At 36.0% G+C, this 22,267-nt stretch overlaps 3 protein-coding genes across 3 annotated transcripts; 1 reads left to right on the top strand and 2 right to left on the bottom strand.

Annotated features, from left to right (window-relative positions):
- Window positions 1-1,627: 1,627 nt before the first annotated feature.
- Window positions 1,628-4,233, bottom strand: LOC122010777 (glucose-1-phosphate adenylyltransferase large subunit 1-like). Its single transcript, XM_042567255.1, has 14 exons — window positions 4,015-4,233; window positions 3,650-3,928; window positions 3,486-3,578; window positions 3,325-3,408; window positions 3,203-3,258; window positions 3,034-3,127; window positions 2,842-2,954; window positions 2,669-2,741; window positions 2,483-2,563; window positions 2,313-2,399; window positions 2,139-2,243; window positions 1,942-2,048; window positions 1,802-1,862; window positions 1,628-1,729 (listed from the first exon to the last, which is right to left on the bottom strand). The coding sequence occupies exons 1-14, from the start codon at window positions 4,231-4,233 to the stop codon at window positions 1,628-1,630; spliced, it is 1,554 nt and encodes a 517-aa protein (XP_042423189.1).
- A 3,865-nt stretch (window positions 4,234-8,098) lies between these two features.
- LOC122008909 (mitogen-activated protein kinase 10-like) lies at window positions 8,099-14,619 on the top strand. The gene is made up of 10 exons (XM_042564821.1): window positions 8,099-8,695; window positions 9,464-9,872; window positions 11,702-11,829; window positions 11,946-12,005; window positions 12,615-12,764; window positions 12,904-13,059; window positions 13,150-13,361; window positions 13,459-13,560; window positions 13,713-13,876; window positions 14,105-14,619. Exons 1-10 carry the CDS (start codon window positions 8,672-8,674, stop codon window positions 14,467-14,469), a joined length of 1,770 nt encoding a protein of 589 aa, XP_042420755.1. The 5' UTR covers window positions 8,099-8,671; the 3' UTR covers window positions 14,470-14,619.
- A 229-nt stretch (window positions 14,620-14,848) lies between these two features.
- LOC122008910 (cytochrome P450 72A397-like) lies at window positions 14,849-17,397 on the bottom strand. Its single transcript, XM_042564822.1, has 5 exons — window positions 17,083-17,397; window positions 16,793-17,016; window positions 16,440-16,684; window positions 15,551-15,938; window positions 14,849-15,450 (listed from the first exon to the last, which is right to left on the bottom strand). The coding sequence occupies exons 1-5, from the start codon at window positions 17,363-17,365 to the stop codon at window positions 15,025-15,027; spliced, it is 1,566 nt and encodes a 521-aa protein (XP_042420756.1). The 5' UTR covers window positions 17,366-17,397; the 3' UTR covers window positions 14,849-15,024.
- Between the last annotated feature and the right edge of the window lie 4,870 nt (window positions 17,398-22,267).

Below are 22,267 nucleotides of genomic sequence, written 5' to 3'. Positions count from 1 at the left end.
ATGAGAGGAGCAAATGAACCTCTCTTCCAGGCCTATGCCTAGGACCCTAATTTTTATTGGGATCCATTATTTTTAATGTATTAAATATATTTTTTAAATATAATAAAAAAATATGGTCCATATAATAAAAGATTATGCAATCTCATTCTCTAAAAATTAGGATAATTATTTTTTAATATATTAAATATATTTTTATGTATACTTTTCTTTCTACACTCATTACGTTTCTCATTAGTTGGTGATGTTTTCTCTTTAATCAATAAGAAAATGAATTAAAAATTTTTTATTTTATCCATACAATGAAAATAAAAATGTTAGTTTTTTTTAAGTTCTCCTTTTCCAACTCCCTTTCTGTGTGCTTCTTGCTCATTGAGATTCGAGAAGAGAAACTCCACATCTCCACCTAACACTAACACGCTGATTCGATCGATATTACGATTGAAAAGGGGAATTGGAGAGAACTTTGAATTCGGAAACATATGCCAGTGATTAGCATGAGGGAATTTGGAAGTGTTGTGGGTGGCTCAGAAACCCTGCATCTTATGGTTACTCGTCACATTTAGAGAAAAAATTCCTATAAATATATTGAAGTTGTGGATCAAATTACGGATATCTCGGTAACAATTTTACGCCCTACCACTATACTATAACTCCGAAGGTAATTAATAATATTCAATTATTTGAATCGTAGATATTTATAGCAAAGTTTGTGAATTGTTCGTAATTAATATTCATGAATAATATCATATTCTTCAAGAAAACTCTCATCAAACTTATGATCATGCAAATAAGCTCTCAAAATGAATAAACAAACACACTAGCAACTAAATAATTTTTAAAAATATATAAAAATTTCAAGTAATCAAATAAATTTGAATTAAGAGTTCAATAACATTAAATAAATCAACATCAAGCGAAAAAGAAATCAAATTGCCAAAGTTGATTAACAACTTCAACAGCTTAATTAATTTTAGAGCTTGTTACCTTATTCATTTCAAATTTGAACAACATAAAATTTAATTTATGTTTATAGACATATATACTTGTTCAACGGAGGAACAGATAGTGGCTTCTGGCTAGAATGTTTAGTATGTATATTCATTCCCATTAAGAATTTGAAATCCTAAACCTCTTTTTGTTCATCTGAGTGTTTTACTATTGCACTGCGTGGGAAGATATTTAAGCTCAATTGACAATAACCTTTCTAGATATTACTGAACTCTCTTGTTTCCCAAGACATCCTAGTCCAGGTAAGGTTGAGGGGAAGGAGCCACCTAAGAGCGAAGATCAGGGTGATAACGACCAACAACACACTCATGGCAATCTCATGAGGGAAATTTAACAGCAAAGTTAGTTTCCAAAGGAAAAGGTTAAACGTGTTTCTTGTCCTTTTCTACAAAAGGATGGAAGATGATCCATTAAGCCATTAGCAAATGCATTTGTTGTAAAAGAAAAATTCAGAAAATTTATCAGTAGTTAACTTTGTCTTTGGAGTGAGCAATTGGTTAATGGAGCTTGCTTTCAGCAAGACAACCATCATTTACAGCAAGAATTAACTGCTTATTTCCTAGCTTACTATATAAACTATATATTAGAAGCATAAAAAACACCATGATAAATTGACATTCTAGATCACAGTTCCATCTTTGATAGTAGCATTTCTCAAAATGATTGTGATTCCAGATCTTATGTAGAAGCCTTCGCTCGATCGATCAGCCTCTTCGACGTCCTGTGACACGACATTTAGCATCGATAAGCTTTAGTCTCAAAGGTTTAGATACAAACATGCTTATACACATACATCTTTGTTAGCAATGACCACATTCTGGCCTATCCTAGCATTTGTGTCGATGATACAGTTCCTACAAAACAAATTTTAAGTTTAACAAAAGTAAATCTCGAGTCGCTTAAGTAATCTGCAAACAGAATTTCAGATAGTACCTGATTTTTGTGTTTTGCCCCACTCCAATAGGAACCATACCCTTTTCCAATAGGGAGGCAATTTGTTCATCGGTCTCATAAGTATTCGCGCCAAACATCAAAGTGTTCTGAGAAGATGCAACAAAGACACTACATGTTAACTAGTATCTATTCAGAATTCAGCTATCAGTTTTGAGTTTGAAGCCAGTTTCACTAACCTTTATTTCGGCTCCAGCACTGATACGTGATCGTACTCCGATGATCGATCGTTCAATGTCACACTTGTACAAGAAGCATCCGTGAGAAATTATCGAACTGCGCATCTGCATTTTGTTGAACATGACTAAAATGCCTCAAGATTGTCTTGTAGTCTACAGTTTTGTGACACTTACCTTGCTTTTGTCGATTTTAGTTGGCGGTAGGTACCTAGGAGATGTGTACATAGGTTTTCTTTGATCGTAGAATTGGAACTTCGGAGGCTACAAAATCGATAGATTATGAGATCGTACATCTCAAATCGATTCGAATTGTTAATTTCTTATGCATACACATTAATTTCTACCTGTTCTGTGAGTGCCAAATTTGCGTTGTAGAATGCTTGTAATGTTCCAATATCCTCCCAATAGTCCTGGAACATGTATGCCTGAACAATACAAGAACATCGTTACGATACGATATGCGCGTTGGTGAACAGAAATCTCAAGTTTACTTGGAAGTAGTATTGAAAACAGACACACAAGAAGCACACCTGAACATTGAAGTAGTTCACGGCAAAAGGCAGGATGTGCTGTCCAAAGTCATTTGCTCTCCCATCTCTCATCCTGAAGTTACCGATAAATCGCTTAGAGAATCAGAAGGCATTTCTTGAAACACAACCAGACTTAACTGAAAATGGACTTGCACAAGAGTTAAAAGAGATACATGAATTGTCTTTGAAGTGCCTTTCGGTTGAAGACATAAATCCCCATGGATGCGATATAGGGGTACTTGTTTGTATCTTGATGAGACAATCTGAGAAAGGAGCCATCATCCTTCTGCAATGCAATTGTTCTTATTAGTTCAGTGCTCGAATCATCGACAATCTTATCAGTTATTAGGAAAAAAAGCACTCACCATGGCTTCCAAATCATCACCCCTCGGTTTCTCTTGAAATTCGGTAATCCGACCATTCTTATCAACTCTCACGAGTCCATAGTCAGATGCCCGGCTACAAGGAGGATCGACAAGTCAATTACCAGTACTAAGTAAGTCGATACAATTTAGATACTAGACATTTGCATACCTTGCATCAACAGGAATGCAAGAAATAGTTATATCAGCACCAGTTTCGACATGTTTCTGCAAATTGCATTGCATCACTTTTAGTATGTAGATTCAAGCGATGGAAAACAAACAAAAGCATACCTCGATCAATTCCATGTAGTTCATGCGGTATAATTGGTCGCCGGACAGAATTAGTACATGCTCAATGTGTTGGTTCCTCCTGTCCTAAATTACAGGAACAACAAAATGTAAACTCAAAACGACAGAAAAAGAGAGAAGATCTAAAGCTAGAGATAACTCACATCAAACACCCAAGCAAATTGCCTAATGGCATCAGCTGTGCCCTGGAACCAATTCATACCGGTTTCGCCGGGAGATTGTGTAGCCGCCAAAACCTGAGTATCAAAAGGAATTAATCAGACAAGGCAATCCACGAACAAGATGACCCAATTTCTTCTTGCGTTACCTCTGCGAATCCACCGCCAAAGTTGGCGACATCACCAAAGGTTCGAGAGATGTGGCGATTCAATGAGGTGGAATTGAACTGCGTCAAGATGTATATTTTGTTGATGCCGCTGTTGATGCAGTTGCTCATTGGGACATCAACGATCTTGTAGCCTCCCGCGATGGGAACAGCAGGCACAGCTCTTGTATTGGTGAGAGGGAAGAGATGAGCACCGGTGCCTCCGCCCAGAATGAATGCCGCGACGTTCTTGGGATCAGGCACGTTGGGTGAGAGAAGAACCTGCAAAAACAGGGTTTTGGTTTGGTTGGTCATTCTAGTGAATGGATCGTCAGTGGGGGAGAAGAAGAACCTGCAGAAAAACTTGCCTCGGATATTTTTTGAATTTGGTGGTCGATTTCTGCAGGAGGAGAGGATGCTACAGAGGATTCGAAGCCTGCGATCTTGCAGCGGAATGTGTTGTTGTTTTTGAAGGGAACTCTTTGGCTCCGGAGCTGCTTCCTTGTTGAAGAAGCGCAGAGAGCTGATCTTCTTGCATGGCTCAGCCATGCATCGTTGGCCTTCAAGCTCACGATTCCGGCGTCCATCTTGAATGCAATTGCAGATAAAAAAAAACTGGAGAAGGAAGAATAACAAGAAGAGGATGAAGAAGATGGAGATTGGGATTTGCCTAGATCGCCATGAAGTTTATAATTATATATATATATCAGCATAGGCATGAAGATCCAGTTGCTAATTCCTCGTAAGACTCGGCACAAAACCAGTAGAACAGATTAATTATTTTTTTCTAAAAAAATTATATAAATTTGGACATTCTTATGAATTGGTCTCAATTATAACTATTTTTCCATATATTAAAGTAATTTTATAGTTTAGAAAGATAAAATTTGGAAATGTTTAAAATTTGAAGATTTTGTTACAAACTGAAAGATTAAGTTGTAGATGGATGGAATATTATAAGAGACCTGGTTAAATAAAAGTTTTTAAATATTTTTAAGAAAATAATATTACATTAAGGGTAACTTCTTTTAAAAAATTATGTATAATATGTTAAATTCAAATTTTTTATATATATTAAAAAAAATGGGAGGATTAGTTATTTAGAATATTTGTGAAAGTTTATGTAATTAATAATTAAATTGACCAAATAGTTTAAATCGAAATCAAATTGATAAAAAAAAAATAACCGACCGAATAGCTTAAATCTAAATCAAATTGATAACAAAAATTTGACAAAATGAACCGATCAAACTTGTCTATAAAATAAATTGAACCGATAAAAAATCAATTAATTAGGTTAAAAATTAAAATAATTTAATATTCATATAATCAAATCCATCGATCAATTGTTTGTCGAGTAGATTGATCAATTGCTCTTTGGACATGAGCAATATAAGCAATTGTTATATATATAAAGGATATACAAATATCTCCATAATAATATATAGTATTTTCCATTTTAAACCTAATATCTCATTACTTTGTTTTTAGGCTCTACCGAAAATGTTTCATATCAATGGAGATAACTTAGGATTTAAGTTAGAAATTTGTATTCATGCTTTGACTTGGGATGAAATTGGGTTAATGGGTTAGCCTAATTTAAACATATTTATCAAACATCAAAAAAAGGAAGATTGTTGGTGCAATCGTTCTCGGGTCAAAGTTGACCAGTTAACTAAGATCAAGTGGATTCAGATTTGAATTTCGATGTTTGGACAATATGTTTTAGACAATATATAAGAAATAGTCAAGTAGGCAAGGTTAACCGTATACTTGACAATGTGTGAGAGAGAAATCAAGTAGGTCATGGAGAACCAGATATTTCACTAGGAAAATTCTAAACTGGAGGTTAGGCAAAGCAAAATCCAAGTGGGTCAAGGAGGATCACATGTTGGTAAAGGGAAGTCTTAACTGTGGTTAGGCAAAAGAAAGTCTAAGTGGATCAAGGAGAACGACATATTGACAAAGGGAAGTCCTAATTACAGTAGACAAAGGGAAGTCTAAGTGGATCAAGGAAGACCATACATTGGCAAAGGGAGGTCCTAATTATGGTTAGGCAAATGAAAGTCCAAGTAGGTCAATAAGGACTACACGTTGGCAAGAGGAAAGTCCTAACTGCGGTCAAGCAAGAGAAAAATCTAAGTGAGTCAGGAAGGACCGCACTTGGTAATCGAAAATCTAATAGCAAGTTGGCATGAGATGAAAAGTCCAAATGAGTCAAAGGATAATCAAACACTTAGTGAAGAAGTTCTAATAGGTCACTGATGACCGGATGTTGGGGAAGGGAACCCTAGACTCGAGTTAAGTGAATTAGGGTTGGACAATCGATTGGATAATTAATTGGGCCAAAGTCAATCGATCGAGTGATCGATTGGTAGCTGTAATCACGAGAAAGAGAGGTGTTGAATCAATTAGCCAGTTGATTCGACCCTCTTCAATTGATTGGGTAATTGATTAAAGTGAGTTTTTTTTTTTTGCCAAGCACAGTGTTTTATTGTGCGAATCGATTGGAAAAGTGCCCAATCGATTGGGAGAAACTCACGATAAGTTGTGGGCTTCTGAATCAATCAAGTAATCGATTGAGCCACGTGAATCAATCAGGTGATCGATTGGAAGAAGTTCGTGAATGAACAGTGGATTTATGAATCGATTGGGTGATCAATCAAGAAGTCTCGTAATCGATTGACTAATTAATTGAGAGAAGAAGAAAAGAGTCATTGTGAGGTTTAGACTTTAGACGGCTGGGTTTGCTTGGATCTGACGTGACAATCGATTAGAGATATGACTAATATATTGAGAATCATAATTAGCACGATAAAAGGTGCTTTCGTTGGATTCAAAAATCTCTTCTTCTCCACTCTTCACCATCGGTTCTTAGAAGACTCAAAGAGAAGTGACGCTGCATTTTTGAGTCTACAATAGACATTTTAAGCATTAAGAGATCAAGAAAGTAAGGTTAATTCTCAATTGTATTATGTATTTACATCTTATTTTTATTGTATTCTTGTATATGAACTTGTAGGAAATTTCTTAATCTTCAAATTATTTTCGAGAAGGAGTTTTGTCATAATAAAATATATGTACTATGTGGATCATTGATTAATCATCTCAAAGAGATGGATACAAATTAAATCATAATATTAATGATTGTTTCGGATTTTTCACTTTAAATTATTATCAATGAAATAATTAAAGTTAATCATCCTTTTTTAGCTCCCAAAGTATCATAAGAGCAATAAGCATGAGCCAATTAAAATGAGCCACGAATCAAGAATTTTAAACTCCGGTTCAAATATAACTATCGATTGTTATATATTATTAAGCATTGATATGTTCAATTTAATCGATTTTATCGAATTTAGACTTTTAAAATACCAATTAAATTGAATTAACCGTTTTTTAAAAAATAATTTTAGAATTAACGGAATCAAATTAAAATTGAACAACAGATTATTTTTTTTCCTTATTGAAGAAAATATATTAATTATATAAAATTTTGACTTATAACTATTTTTTTCCATATATTACAGTAAATTTATGGTTTTAAGATAGAACAGAGAGATAAAATTTGAAAATATTTTAAATTTGAAGATTTTTTTTTCTAAGATGAAGTTATGGGTGTATTGAATATTATGAACGACCTAGTTAAATTGAATATTTTCAATATTTTTAGAAAAAAATTAAATAATGTCTAATACGCTAAATTATTTTAAAAAATATCTATAATGTGACAAATTCAAATTTTATATATTAAAAAATGGCCATATCATTTAATACGTAAAAATTGTGCATGACATTTTCCCAATTTTTTTATATGAGAGTAAATATGATGTTCCCATAGTATTCGAGAATGATAATTTTATTATAATAGAATAAGGGATATGAATTTCTCCCACCTTTAAGGTATTTAACGATTAATTATAAATTGATCTTATAATTACTTCTTCACATAATTTCACATAATTTGAAGACGGATTCTGAGGAATATCTAAATCACTTTTCTTTACAAATAAAAAAAATAAAAAATAAAGATGATAATTTACAAGAAGTTTTTTTAACTTTAAAAGTTTTCATCAATATAATCCTTTAGGTTTTATTATGAGAATAACACACTAAATATACCATAGCATTCCATAAATAAATAAATTTTATTTTAGTTAAATATTTACTTTTGATCTAACCTCTTTCTCTTAAAATATCTCTAGCCCCGCTTTCCTCCTTTCCAATTTATAATAATTAATTTTGGATTAAAATTTAATTAAATGTCAATTAATATTAAGGGATCCTAAATAAGTATAACAAATATTAAAAATATTAATACACTTCTAGGATCGCATTAAAAATAATCCCTAACTTTCTCTTTATAATTTTATATTTATTTATTTATAATTAATCAAACGCATAATGCGTGTATCGTCTACTTGTTCTAATAAAATTTTGGTTATAAATCAGAAAAAAGATCAACCATGTCCTTCGACAAGGCCACCACACCGCACTCACCTCCACTCTGTCTCTCTTTCTCTTTCGGATTAGATTAGGATTTGTTTCGAGTTGTTGTGCTCTGATTTATTATCGCTAATGTATTCGGAAGATCTTAGGATTGATCTCGAGGGCGTTGTTTCGGGGAACTTTTGGGTGGAATTTTGAGCGCAGGAGGAGCCGATTTGGGGGAAACAGCTAAAGGTTAAATCTTGGGACGAAGCGGCGATGCGGCAGAGGAGCTTGAGCCTTGGTTTTCGTTCTCTGTGATCGGAGTGGGGCGTGCTCTTTCTTCGCGTTTTGCTGAGGTCTGAGTTTGTGTTCGATCCCTTCTCTATGTAATTCGGAGGATTCGAGGAAGTCGGAGCGGGATTTTTGGTCTGTGATTCGGAGCTAGGGTAGGGTGGGGCAAATGTGGTTGATTTAATCTCCGGTCATCTGTTTCTGAGTTCTTCGGCGATCGGTGCGAAGAAGTGTGCTGGTGAGGAGGGCAAAGAGTCGGACAAGTGAGCAAGGAGGGATCTTGGACTGCTTGGAATTCGGAAAATGCAGAAAGATCCGAGGAAGAAGGTTAGAGCTTCAGATAACTCTGCTTTTTTTTGTTTGATTCGTTCGTTGGCTAAGTTGGGCGTGGTTCTGTTGTCTTGACTGATCTAGTGATGAAAAAAAAGAGGGATCTTATATGTTTCCTTGATCATTAGTAGTATTTTGGCTTTGAACTTGATTTTGTTTTTGATCGGCACTCTCCTTTTTCCTAAACTCTCTCATCAAATCATCTGATTCCATTTATGGACTAGAATTCCAACAAGTTGTGGCGGAGAGTTCCTTGAGTTTGACACCCTTTTCCTTGGTCTATAATTTATCTTCTGTTGTTGAGCTTAAAATATGAAAGATAAATGGGTGTTGCTGCTAAGTGGGAATTTGACATATTGTTCCTAGATAACACCAACATGTTTTAAGAACCTCGTTCTCCTCCCACTCTGTTTAGAATAAGAATTCTGTGTTGTAAAATTCTCTTCCGATGTAACCATTGTTCGAGCTATATGTAGCATCACTTCAATGTCTACAGACACATCCTCATCTTTGCTGACGACATAAATTGATTCGGTGTCTTCTTGTATAGGTTAGATAAATATTTCCTTGAAAACTTTTAAAAGGATTACTTTCAGGAAAAATGGAATTCTCTATTACAAAACTTCATGTCCGTTTTACGAAATATTCATTTTCCCATGTGACTTAATATTTGCAAGATTGGAACAACTATTCACAGTTGATTATGGGTGGTGCATCTTTTTTATATTTGCCTAATCTAGTACAGCGGTGATCATCATTTTACAGAATGCACCAGAACTGGACTTCTTTAGTGAATATGGAGATGCCAGTAGATATAATATTCAAGAAGTTATTGGAAAAGGAAGTTATGGAGTGGTTTGTTCAGCAATTGATACTTATACTGGAGGGAGAGTGGCTATCAAGAAGATAAATGGCATCTTTGAGCACATATCTGATGCTGCTAGGATCCTTCGTGAGATCAAGCTTCTCCGACTTCTTAGACATCCAGATATAGTGGAGATCAAGCACATCATGTTGCCTCCATCAAGGAGGAGCTTCAAAGATATTTTTGTTGTTTTTGAGCTTATGGAATCAGATCTTCATCAAGTTATCAAAGCAAATGATGACCTGACAAGAGAACACTATCAGTTTTTTCTGTATCAGTTGCTCCGTGCACTAAAATATATACATACAGGTCAGATTATACACAATGATGATCTTTTGATAATTAAATAATGTGATTTACAGTGAACCTTTTCTCATTTCATGTTGCTTTTTTGCTATTTCTACCTAACCTGTTTAAATAACCACTTGTTTCACTTGAAAAATAGTAATAGATAGGAAACTACTGCAGGTATTGTATTATAATTAGCCCACGAGTCTTTCTTAAGTTCCTGCTTATGTTTGTTTTGAACTGGCTTTCTGAATTGCATTCTCATGAATAGAGTAAATACTCACTCAGGTCTACTTTTAGTTTTTATTCATGGAAAGTGATATTCCCCCACTGCATTTCAGAAAATGTTTTAACCTTGAAACTGATTCCTAATCTCAGATTTGTGCAGAACATGCACATCACTCTGCAACATTTCCATCCTTTTATAAGAAATGAATTATGAAATCCTGCAAGCATGAAATGTTCATATTATTCATGTGTTACATGAAGTTATGGTTGAGATTAACAGAGAAGTCACACTGGTCTGTTTTTGAACATTAATTGACAAATAGTTAGATTGCCTTTGGTATAATCTGATATGCAAAGACTATTATATTAGAGACATAAATATTCCCTATGTCCTAGTCATTTATTGGTTTGTAGTTAAGATCTTATATCTAAGAAAATGAATTAAAATATACCAGTGCTTTTCAATCTTAAATTAAATGACCCTTATGTTTGGGTATTTTTCTCTTTCCCATAGTTCAAATTATGAAAAATATCCTTTATTGCAGATCGTAAGCTTTTGCTACATTTTCCTATAATTAAGGTTTAAAATTACAATTCTGGTGCTGATTTTGTTGGCCAGCCAGAACAAGAGGGTTGCATGCTAATTAACATATAGTGTGTCAGCACTAGATGCAGTCAAGTAGAACGGTGAAGAGGAATGAGTGAAAGGAAGAAGACCTACCTCTTTCCTTTTGATGCAAATCACTAGTCCACTTCAAAATAAACTTACATCATGCTGTGTCCTTTTGATGCATCAAAAAAATTGAGGCACATAAACTTACCTCATGCTGTGTCCCTGATAATAAAGCCCAACCATATTCTCAGTCCTTGATCCACTCGTCATTGTTGCAGGCAAATAATAACTGATTAGTCTACGACTGTCTATTTTGATCTCTTTGCAAGTTCTTAGTCTCATAACTTTTGCTGTGAGGAAAATGATCTTGGTCTCCTCCCTTAATTTGCCTTCTTTGTCACAATCTCTCATCTGAAAAATAAAGAAAGAAAAAGTTCTATGTTCTACTTCCCCTTGCACCTTCAAGATCACATCCATATTGTGTCCACAACCACCCACTTTGCCTCCAACTCATAGAGCCCCTCCTTGCCCCATGGGCTTACCTTTGCCACCTTTGATGCTCGCAATACTTACCTGCTAGCTCCACTTGAATTGATGCATTGCTTCCCTCAAATTCGCATCGCTCAGGGCACCTCTTGACTGTGAAGCCATAATTACTACTCCTGCACTTTTAACAGTCAGGCTACTACAATTATCTATATATTCCCACAGCCATTTTCGTAAGATCAACATCCATTTCAGATTCATTCAATAATGTTGATGACTCTAATTAATGTTTACCAATGGAAATTGAAATCCACCTTTTATAATTTGAAATTGTTAGGAGCATTGGCATGAACCTTTTATTAGTCCAATGTCTGACATGCAGGTACTCACATTTACATTTAGCAAATAGGTCAAATTTGGCCTTGATTATTAGCTGATATTAATTATTATAAATTACTATAGCTGCAGAATGATTTTGAGTTTTTGACTTAATTTGTCTGATCAAATTTTCATCCAAGTGCAGCTAATGTTTACCATCGTGATTTGAAGCCAAAGAACATTTTAGCAAATGCAAACTGCAAACTCAAAATTTGTGATTTTGGTCTGGCTAGAGTTGCATTCCATGACACACCCACAACAATTTTCTGGACGGTAGGTGTAACAGGTTTTTCTTGATGATTACCTATCATCCTAAAAGTCCTCAGTTGATTGTTCCTGATGTTTGAAGTACCACACCCCTCTTGAGTTTCAGTTTTAATATGTTGCAGGATTATGTTGCAACCAGATGGTATAGAGCTCCTGAGTTATGTGGTTCATTCTTTTCCAAGGTAGTTTATTGCACGATGTGTTTTGAAATTTTGGTGCTTGTTATAACATTTCACTACTTTGGAAATTTTTATTGCTCAAAACACATTCTCATGGCTTTCATCACGCTTTTCTTTTACTTTCTATATTTCTCGTCACTTGTTTTAATTATGATTTGTATTTTCTAGAAAATCATATAATGATATAACCCTTCATTTTTTGGAGGAAGCCAACAAGAGTTGTAGCACTGCCATTGACAAAGACAATCAAAACTCAAGTAAACCTAACAAAATTGCTTATTTTACCTATTCTATTGTCAATCATTGCTTATCGTCAATTCATTGAAGGTTTTGTAGTATCTATCAACACTTGCAAAATTCTAAATTTGTGATGCTCAAGTTTAGATGATAATTTGCTTACTTAAATCAATCAATGGGTTGTGGTTTACACTTGTTCATAAATTTTTAGCCAAGAGTTCCTTTATAAATTGTGTAGGAAGGGCTTTAATTTCTGTGGCTAGCTAAATATTGGTACTGGGTGATATATGCTTTGGACAATTAATTTCATTTCGTGCAGCTCGAACATTGAGTTTTCCAACAAATATATAAGTTGGTTTGCTATTGAATTTGCAGTACACCCCTGCTATCGATATTTGGAGCATTGGCTGCATTTTTGCTGAGGTGCTGACCGGGAAGCCACTTTTCCCCGGTAAAAATGTGGTTCATCAATTGGATTTGATGACTGACCTACTGGGAACACCATCGTTAGACACCATTTCTCGGGTATGAATGATGGCGATCACTACATTTACTCTTTCTGTGGCATAACTGCATTAATGGATCAGGCAGTCTATGATATCTGCTTGATTCAACTTGTGTATCCATCCTGTTCATAATCAAGCCCATTCTTCTCTGCTAGCAGATTAGGAATGAGAAAGCGAAAAGGTATCTTAGTACCATGAAGAAGAAACAGCCTGTGACATTTGCACACAAGTTTCCTAATGCAGACCCATTGGCACTCAAACTCTTGGAGAGGCTATTGGCTTTTGATCCCAAGGACCGGCCTACCGCCGAAGAGGTCATTGCGAAATCATTTATCTTTGTGTCATGCGAACTATGATAGAGATACTTGCTAACTATGTCTTTCTTCACCTGTATATTCTTCCAGGCATTAGCTGATCCATACTTCAAAGGTCTTGCAAAAAAAGAAAGAGAACCATCTTGTCAGCCAATTACGAAAATGGAATTTGAGTTTGAGCGACGAAGAGTGTCTAAAGAAGACATACGGGAACTTATTTTCAATGAGATATTGGAGTATCATCCTCAGTTGCTCAAAAACTACATCAATGGAACTGAAAGGACAAATTTCATGTATCCTAGGTTTGGATCTTTCTTGATCCTTCTCCCTATACATTTTAGTTCTCTTCTTTCTATCTGTTCCAAATTTTTTGTGATAAGAGTTTGTGCTCTTTCGCAGTGCGGTTGATCAATTTAAAAGACAATTTGCTCAACTTGAGGAGAATGGAGGCAAACTAGGATCAATGATGTCCTCGGATAGGAAACATGTTTCGCTCCCTAGGTAATCTTCTAGTTCAACCTCAATAGTTTCCATGTAATACAACGCTACAAAAGTAATATATGCATCTTAGAATATGATACTTTACTTTTCGCTTGCAAATTTATTATTCTTAACTATGAGTGTTTAACCTAAAGGTCAAACAATTTTGTTAGGTCTACAGTGGTTCATTCTCACACTATCTCTCCCGAACAAGTTAATATGGTTTCAATAAGAGATCGACAAGTTGCCGCAGAAACTTGCAGAATCCCTCAATACATAAAGCAATTGTCTGGAAATGTGGAGACGACTTCACAAGTTCCTCAAAGTCTTCCAATCGGTAAGAGTTTTCACCATATGATGTGATACCCAAATGAGTGAACTATCATTAACTAAGGTTCTGATATTCTAAATCAATGGTTAGACATCAGTTCTTATAATGGTTTCAGAGTAGGTTTAGTCTTTAATATGGTGAGGTGTTCTAATCGAAAAGGATTCACATAAGATGACTCTAGGAGCTCGTGATCTGTTGTTTCCCTCACATCACTATTTATTTTTTGTTTTTCAGCAAAATCTGGAAAAGTTGTGGTATCTCAAATGCAAGGCACAAAGCAGTTGTTTAGAGATGCTGTGGCTCCTCCGCAACCTATTATGCCTGAACCATACTGTCTAGAAAGACCAACAGGCAGCTCAACGAAAGACCAAATCGGTGCTGAAATTGTTTCTAGTATAGGTTTCGACAACATGAGAGCTTCCCATTTCTATCTTCAAGGAGCAGCCAAGGCTGCTCCAGCCGGAAGAATGCCAATCGAGGCAAGTCTGCTGCCGGCGAAAGCCACCTGGAATGGGATTGCTGTTGCTGCAGCAGCGCCTGCTGTTGGTGCTCATAGGAAGGTTGGGACGTTGCATTTCAGCATGTCAAAGATGCACTAATGCGTAACGACTGGCCCAAAAGGGTTCCTTCATCTTGCTGAAAGTAGAGCCATTGTAAATGCTTGAGTTTAACAATCGAGAAACCGAAATATGTGTGAATAAGAGTTGCAAAAAATCAGTCGCTAAGTTTCTACTTTCTCTTACCGAGCATGATCCTAGTGAGATAAATAATTTCAATCTACAAGTTGTTTGAATTTTGCCTTTCTTGTTATATAATTGGATGTAATTGTGAAGTCCTCCGACGAGAGTACCTCTGTTATATACCGAACTGTTTATGCTGTTTGTTATGAGCGTCGGATGTGATGATGAGGTTGGAATTCCTTGACACAATGAAGAAGAAACTACAATCCAAAACTAGTTGCACGTAGAAATGCATCACTTGATGAACTATCATTGATCATTCATTGTTTTTCCAGACAAACTGCTAGTGCATTCACAGTAACAAAATATTCACAGAACACACATGTTGGTTCTGTAACTAGGATATAATTTTTTGGTTGGACAACAGGAGGCAACCAGATCTCCATTTCGAAATTGTTACATGAGACATCACATCTACAGCTTATGCAACCTTAATGGAGCACCATACTGAGGTTGTAGAGTTACAATAAGACGAGGAGCATGAGCATAAGCTGGAGAGAGTTCAAACGAAAAGCGTTGAAGAATCATACTCAGAAACATCTTAGCCTCTAGCAATGCAAAGTTTTGTCCGATACAAACTCGAGGTCCCCCACTAAATGGAAAGAAAGCAACCTGATCTTTCGACGCATTGGCGATCCCTTCAGCAAATCTCTCCGGTTTGAATTCGTTGGCAGTGTTGCCCCAGAAATTTGGGTCGTGGTGAATGGAGATCACAGGCAAGGCAAGCAGTGATCCTGGTGGACAGATTATATTTCCAATCTTTATTGTCTTGTTTGTTCTTCTTCGCATGAGAGGCAAGGGTGGGTAAAGTCTAAGAACCTCATATAGAATCATTGTCACCTATCATATACATTTGAGAGTTAAATGGAATTTTACCGTGATGTTTAATTCTGTGTGCTAACCGATAAAGCATGTCCACAAAGTGTCACTGAAGACTTACAATCTTTAAGTGATTCAATCCATCAAGCTCTGGTTTGCGTTGCCCAAAGACTTGAAGAACCTCCTCTCTGGCCTTTGTTTGCCAGTCAGGGTGCATGCTCAAGACTACCATTGTCCATGTCAATAACACCGATGTCGTTTCTTGCCCTGCAAAGTAAAATAGCTTGCATTCAGCTATTACCTCTTCAATGGTCATCCCAACATCCTTGTTGTTCCCATGTTCTCTGTATTGTTTCATATTGGATTCCATCAGCAAGCCCAAAAGGTCATCACTGCTTGCTTCACCCATTTTCAAAGCCTCTTCTCGCTTTCTCAGTATATCTTTTAAAAGCATTCCAATCTCCCCATCGACACCTTTAATTTTATTGTTCATCGGGGTGGGCAGGAACCTGTATAACAGACGATAATCAGTCATACTCTCTCAACTGTTTTTGTCTTTCTTTATTCAACAATAAATCTATAAAATGAGTTCTTTCTATAACATTTTGAAATCACCGTAACCAACAACCAAATTCACCATGGTACAAGGCAAGTCAAGATTTTGAAACACAGCCCAAGAATGTCTAACTTTAAGCATCGATTTTCCCTTCAGTTGGCTCACGCATCAAATTTTTTTTCCTATTCATGAGCAATAAGGTACAATTCAACGGAATGACTAAATGGGTAAGTAACAGATACTATACACAAGTAAATGAGAAGTTAAAAGGTGCGAGGGATAAAAGGATAATAAATGAAACATACTTTGAATGTTCTAAATGGAATTGATATTAGTTTCGATTAGTTTCGATGTGGTTTGGCATAGAGCTCAATTATCATTTCATACTGTAATACGAAAAGTTCATATAGCGAGCACCAAATAGTTAAGTAATCCAAGGAGAAGTTCATATCACCTGGAACCCGGGATATACACAGTTTGGATAGCATTGATTACGAGGTCAGCTATCTGAGATTGAAGTTGAAATATTCGTCTACCTTCTTCATAATTGCTACCAAACGCTGCTCTTGAAATCACATCTCCAGTAAAATATTGCAATTGAGGCCAAACATCTAATTCACAATAATCCTCTGAACCGATCAAACCCTCCCATCTGCTCACCAAATCGCTACAACAAGCAGAAAATGCCGGCAACATCCGCTATAATCCAACCAAAGAAAAGCCGCACAAAATTTTTATTCGCGTGGATTCGTAAATTGCAAGGAAAGTGGAACTGAGATGGTATTGCAATTAAGGGTTTTCGCTGACCTTCAGCTTCTCGGCGTGGAAAGCGGGGTTGAGGATCCTCCTATGCTTGATCCACTTCGCGCCTTCGTAGCTTATGAGTCCGGTAGACAAAAACCGGCCAATGGGGTGCACATTTCCAAATCGCCCAAATCGTCCAAATTTGTCCAGAAAAATCTCGTTGATCGAATCCAGATCTGTAACGGTGATTCGAGGCGTAGTCCCGTACCAGCTGAACGACGTGCTCCCTGCGAATCCATCAAGCAGTTAGAGCACACCGCGTTGCGGGCGGAGAAGAGGAGCCGGCTACCTACCGAACTCACTCATGGCGCGGTGGAGAAAGGGAACGGCGCGCGCAGCGACGTCGTGGGAGAGCGGCATGGGCTTGGAGAGTGCGTCGGCGTTGAGGCGGCCCTCCTCCGGGAGGTCGCCGTGGAGGAAGCGGTAAGGGGTGCCTCGGAGTCCCTGCGCCCGGAGTGCTCGCTCCAGGCGCCTCGGCCGCCACCAGGCCCAGTTAAAGGCCACCGCGGCCAACGCCGCCAGAAGCCCCGCCGCGGCCCAGACCGCAGCGCTCCATGAACACGCTACCAAGGACATTTTAGAGACGGTATTAGACGAGTGAGATGTGATCTGGGCGGTGGTAGTAAAAAAGGAGTGGTAGGCCACGTCAGCTAAAGGATAACCGGGCAAAAAGACTGTTGACAAGTACAAGGTGGCAGTTTAAAATAATAATAATTCTTAAATATTTAAATTACAGGATTAATTGGATTGGGATATCTGGTATTAAAAAAATATTTTTTTTAAAAAAAATATTTTAATAAAAAAATAAGTTGGACCGTCATTGTGTATTTAAGCGGCCACCTAACCGTAACCGTGTAGACCGTTCTAACGGGCCGCTAATAGTTGGACCGCCTCGACTAGAGCATGTGTTATTTAGATATTTTAAAATTTTAGATGCGTGATTTAATAAATTATCAAAATATAATAATACAAGTTGTTCGTTATATTAATTATATCGTAGACTTTAGAAAAAGCACTGGCATGGTGAACAGTGTAGAAACCGGTATAATAATACGAATAGACATGTTTTGAGCGTGCTGCGGTATGATAAATAATTTAGGCAGCGCCCAATAATGCACTGTTTAAAATTTACTTGAATATCAAAATATGTGACTCAATCATATATGATGCTGTGATAAAAAGTGATCCAATAAGTATAAATCAAAAGATCAAAATAGTAACTAACTAGAGGTCAAAGTCAAGAAAATTAACATCAAAAAGTCAATATGCTAATCAAAGGAGAGCTGAGCGGAGCACTCCTACAGCTATCGATCAGACATGAAACGCCTGACCGACAAAGAGCTGGTCCAAACAGAGCGCCCCTTAGTCATGATCATCAGGCACTCTTCACAGAGCATATGAACGTTGGGATGATCGGAGTGTTAGTCCGGTCGGGTTGAAATAATCTATCGAGTCGAATCATCGCAGGGAAGAGCAATCGAGTCCGACCGAGCGGAGGACTTCCTAGCCAAGCGGCTATCTCGCTAGGCCGAGCAGAGGGATCATTGATATATCTCTTAATACCCTTTTAGAAGATAGTGTCGTTGACACAAGGTATGGTCAATAGACAGATCGTACGACGGAAGTTTCTATCATTTTATCAGGGATATGCATGTCATGTTAAAGTATAGTGTCAAAAGTACTCTCCTGACAGGTCCTTTCATATGATAAATTGGAGAATATGCATACGACTCTAGGAGCGTACATGTCACCCGCTGAGGCACTATATAAAGGAGGGTCTATGCATCAACGGATGTACACATTATTTACTATTCATACTTGTGCTCACTATTATTTCGTCTTCTTTCATCTTTCCGATGACTTACTTCAATATCGAAGGACTAACGTCGAAAATCTCTTCTCTATTTTTCCCATTTTCAAACCTGATCAATATTATTTATTAATGATTCACATACAATTGTGATTTGACTTCTTGATTATTGACTACTAACATATGTTATATAGTTTTAAAACTTTATATTGAAGTATAGTTTTTAATTATTATTTTTTTTTCCATCCCCACTTCTCTCTCGTATGAGAGATTGAAAATCCCTCTCTTCATCTAACACCGCCCCTCTCTCTCTCTCTCTCTCTCTCTCTCTCTCTGTTCCAAATAACATTTCTACCCTTTCGTTTTATTTTATTATTTTTCATTTAGTTTTATTTTTTAATTAGTTTTATTTAAATAGCTCAAGTATATTTTTAATTTTATTTAGTTTTTATTTAATTATATTTTTTATTAATTCAATTTATTATTTTTTATCAATATGATATTTTTTCCAATTTTATTTAATTTTTATTTAATTTTATTTTTTAATCAATTTTATTTATTATTTTTTATCAATATTTTATTTTTAAATTTATATAAATTTAATTTTATTTTACAATTAATTTTATTTATTATTTTTTTCATAATACTTGTATTTTTTGTTAGGGTCGAAATATGCTAGAGGGGGATGAATAGCTCATCGTGCACTCGTCGTCTTGTCGTCGCTTGTTTCTTGGTGATGATATGCAGCGGAAAATATAAGAAACACAAATACAACGCTAACACGAAGGATTTACTTGGTATCCACCTCAAGAAGAGATGACTAATCCAAGGATCCACGCACGACACGCACTCTCCACTATGAAAACACTCCTCTACGGTAACTACCGAAGGCAGAGAAGCATGTACAGGACTCACACACAAAGATACACAAGAAGAACAAACTACAAGCTGATAAAACAGTAAATCTTACAATATTTACATGGTAGAAATCCTATCTTGCCTTTCTTCTTGCTTGTTGTCTCTTGAACCTTGGAAGTGCACCAACACTAGTTTCCAAGAGCCTCCAAGAACTGGCTATTAGATGTGGAGAAAGCGCTGTGAGGATCTGTAGAGAATCGGGTGAAGAGTGCTGGAGAAAACGCTCGCAACGACTTTATCCAGCACCAACGGTCAGATCCCAATCGATTGGGGAGGCTTTGGATCGATCGGTCGATCGATCCAAAGCGCCTCTGTGCTCTAAGGAACTCGCTTGAATCGATTGCCTGATCGATTCAAGCGTTCCTACACGATTTCTACCTCCCAATCGATCAACCGATCGATTGGAGGCTCTCAATCGATCGGCTGATCGATTGGGAGACGCTCTGTGCGACTGCATCGGCTTCCCAATCGATCCATTGATCGATTGGGAAGGAGATACTTCAAGGGACTCACCCAATCGATCAACCGATCGATTGGGCATGAGCCAATCGATCGGTTGATCGATCCAGATCATGATTTCTTGCCCAAACAAGTCCAAAGTCCTCTAAAACCAATATTCGGTCAACCATGACCTGTTGGTACATCATGCCTAATGTCTGGTCACCCTCGACCCGCTAGGACTTCCTCACCAAGTGTCTGGTCAATTCCTTTGACCCACTTGGACTTTTCTCCTCGTGCCAAGTATCCAGTCAACCCTTTGACCTACTTGGACTTCTCAATACCAAGTGTCCGGTCAACCTTGACCCACCTGGATTTTCACGTGTCTAGCTTCACTCACCAGGACTTCCCTTCTGCCTAGCTTCACTCACTATATATTTCACCTAGCTTCACTCACCAGGATTTTTTAACTGCTTGGCTTCACTCACCAGGACATTCACCTAGCTTCACTCACTAGGGTTTTCATATTGCCTAGCTTCACTCACTAGGTTTTTCACATCCGCCTAGCTTCACTCATTAGGTCTTTCACCTGGCTTCACTCACCAGGACTTTTCAGTCAAGTATCCAGTTAGTCTTAACATACTTGACTCTTCTTCACATCTAATTGGCCAACCTTGACCAACGGAGAATTGTACCAACAATCTCCTCATATGAACAATTGCACCTGCAATCTCCATGTATTGTCAAACATCGAAACTCAAATATCAAGATTCAAGCTTGAGCCTTCTCAAGTTTAGTCAACCAGGTCAACCTTGACCTAGGGAATATTACACCAATATTTTTTTCAATTTATTATTTTTTTAAGTTTTATTGTTTTTTATTGATTTTATTTTTTAATCAGTTTTTTATCAATTTTATTTTTTTAATACTTTTTTTTTATATATTTATAATCTTTTGTTTATTTTTAGTTGTAAATTTTAAGAGTTATTATTTATAAAAAATTTAAAAAGTATAAAAATATGGATCAAAATAAAAATTATATATTTAAAACTAACAAAAATATTAACAATTAATAGTGAACACATTCATAACTTAGGAACAAACATTTTTTTTCAATGAAGGGTACATGCAATAATACAAAAAAACACAAAAATATATAAAAATAGAAATTTTAATCAATATTGTCTCCAAATTATGCTCCCGACGTGTTTGGTGGTGGTATACGTATTACTTCGTACCACAAATGAACATGTGTCCTATAACGAGTAGTGTCAAGGGTTGGAAGGGGGTCAGTTAAAGTGATGAGAGATTTTAACATGTGTCAAGGATTGGAATGGGAGTAATTTAAAGGGATGAGAGATTTTGACATATGTCAAGGGTTGGAAGGGGGTAATTTAAAGGGAGAGGAGGTTCTGACATATGTCAAGCGTTGAAGAGGGGTAATTTAAAGGGAGTGGGTGTTTTGACAGGTGTCAATGGTTGGATGATGGGTAATTTAAAGATTGTGAGAGATTCTGACATGTGTTATGTGTAAGGGTTAGAGGAAGAGATGATTTAAAGGGAGAGAATGCTCTGATATGTGTCAAGAATTAGATGAGGATAATTTAAATATCGAATTAGGAAGATAATTTAAAGAAAGAAAGATTCTAACATATGTTAAAAATTATATAAAAATAAAAAAAATTGATAAAAATAAATAAATAAAATTGATTAAAGAAATAAAACTAAATAAAAATTAAAAAAATTAAAAAAATAATAAAAAAAATTAATTAAAAATACAACTAAATAAAACTTAAATAAAATTTAAAAATATATATAAGTATTAATGAAAAAATAATAAACAAAATTAATTAAAAAATAAAACTAAATAAAAATTTAATAAATAAAAAATATATAAGTGTTAATGAAAAATAATAAATAAAATTAATTAAAAACTAAAACTAAATAATAATTAAATAAAAGAAAAAAAACAAAGAAAAAAAAAAAGTAGAAACGGGATTTGAATGTGAGAGAGAGGGGGAAGGGAGAGAGAAATTTACAATTTTAATTCGATGTAAAATGGTTTTTTCTAAATCAAAATAAAATAAAATATATTGATGTGATTATGAATTTAATTTTTCTTATTAAACTAATTAATATATCAAGTGATGTCCATCCCCAAGTGCTCTCAGTCTACTAACTACATGCAAGATCAAACTATAGCTAGCTAAGTCATACATGGGCTCAATTCTAGCAACCTAGGCTCAAGTCTGGCGACAACTAGGCGACTTAAGCCTCTGTTTACCTCGCGACCGAAAAAGGAAAACAAAAAG

This window comes from Zingiber officinale, chromosome 8A (genome assembly GCF_018446385.1).
Source record: "Zingiber officinale cultivar Zhangliang chromosome 8A, Zo_v1.1, whole genome shotgun sequence".
In the NCBI taxonomy this organism is placed as follows: domain Eukaryota; kingdom Viridiplantae; phylum Streptophyta; class Magnoliopsida; order Zingiberales; family Zingiberaceae; genus Zingiber; species Zingiber officinale.
The sequence above is the reverse complement of the archived record's forward strand: the minus strand, read 5'-3'. Positions and strand labels throughout refer to the sequence as shown.

Coding starts and splice junctions, on each gene's coding strand:
- LOC122008909 (XM_042564821.1), top strand. CDS start 8,672: ATGCAGAAAGATCCGAGGAAGAAG. Junction 11,830..11,945: donor CCACAACAATTTTCTGGACG/GTAGGTGTAACA, acceptor AATATGTTGCAG/GATTATGTTGCAACCAGATG. Junction 13,362..13,458: donor ACAAATTTCATGTATCCTAG/GTTTGGATCTTT, acceptor GCTCTTTCGCAG/TGCGGTTGATCAATTTAAAA.
- LOC122010777 (XM_042567255.1), bottom strand. CDS start 4,233: ATGGACGCCGGAATCGTGAGCTTGAAGGCCAACGATGCATGGCTGAGC. Junction 3,579..3,649: donor TTGGCGGTGGATTCGCAGAG/GTAACGCAAGAA, acceptor TTTGATACTCAG/GTTTTGGCGGCTACACAATC. Junction 1,730..1,801: donor TGGTCATTGCTAACAAAGAT/GTATGTGTATAA, acceptor GTCGTGTCACAG/GACGTCGAAGAGGCTGATCG.
- LOC122008910 (XM_042564822.1), bottom strand. CDS start 17,365: ATGTCCTTGGTAGCGTGTTCATGGAGCGCTGCGGTCTGGGCCGCGGCG. Junction 17,017..17,082: donor CCGCGCCATGAGTGAGTTCG/GTAGGTAGCCGG, acceptor ATGGATTCGCAG/GGAGCACGTCGTTCAGCTGG. Junction 15,451..15,550: donor GATTGAATCACTTAAAGATT/GTAAGTCTTCAG, acceptor TGTATATGATAG/GTGACAATGATTCTATATGA.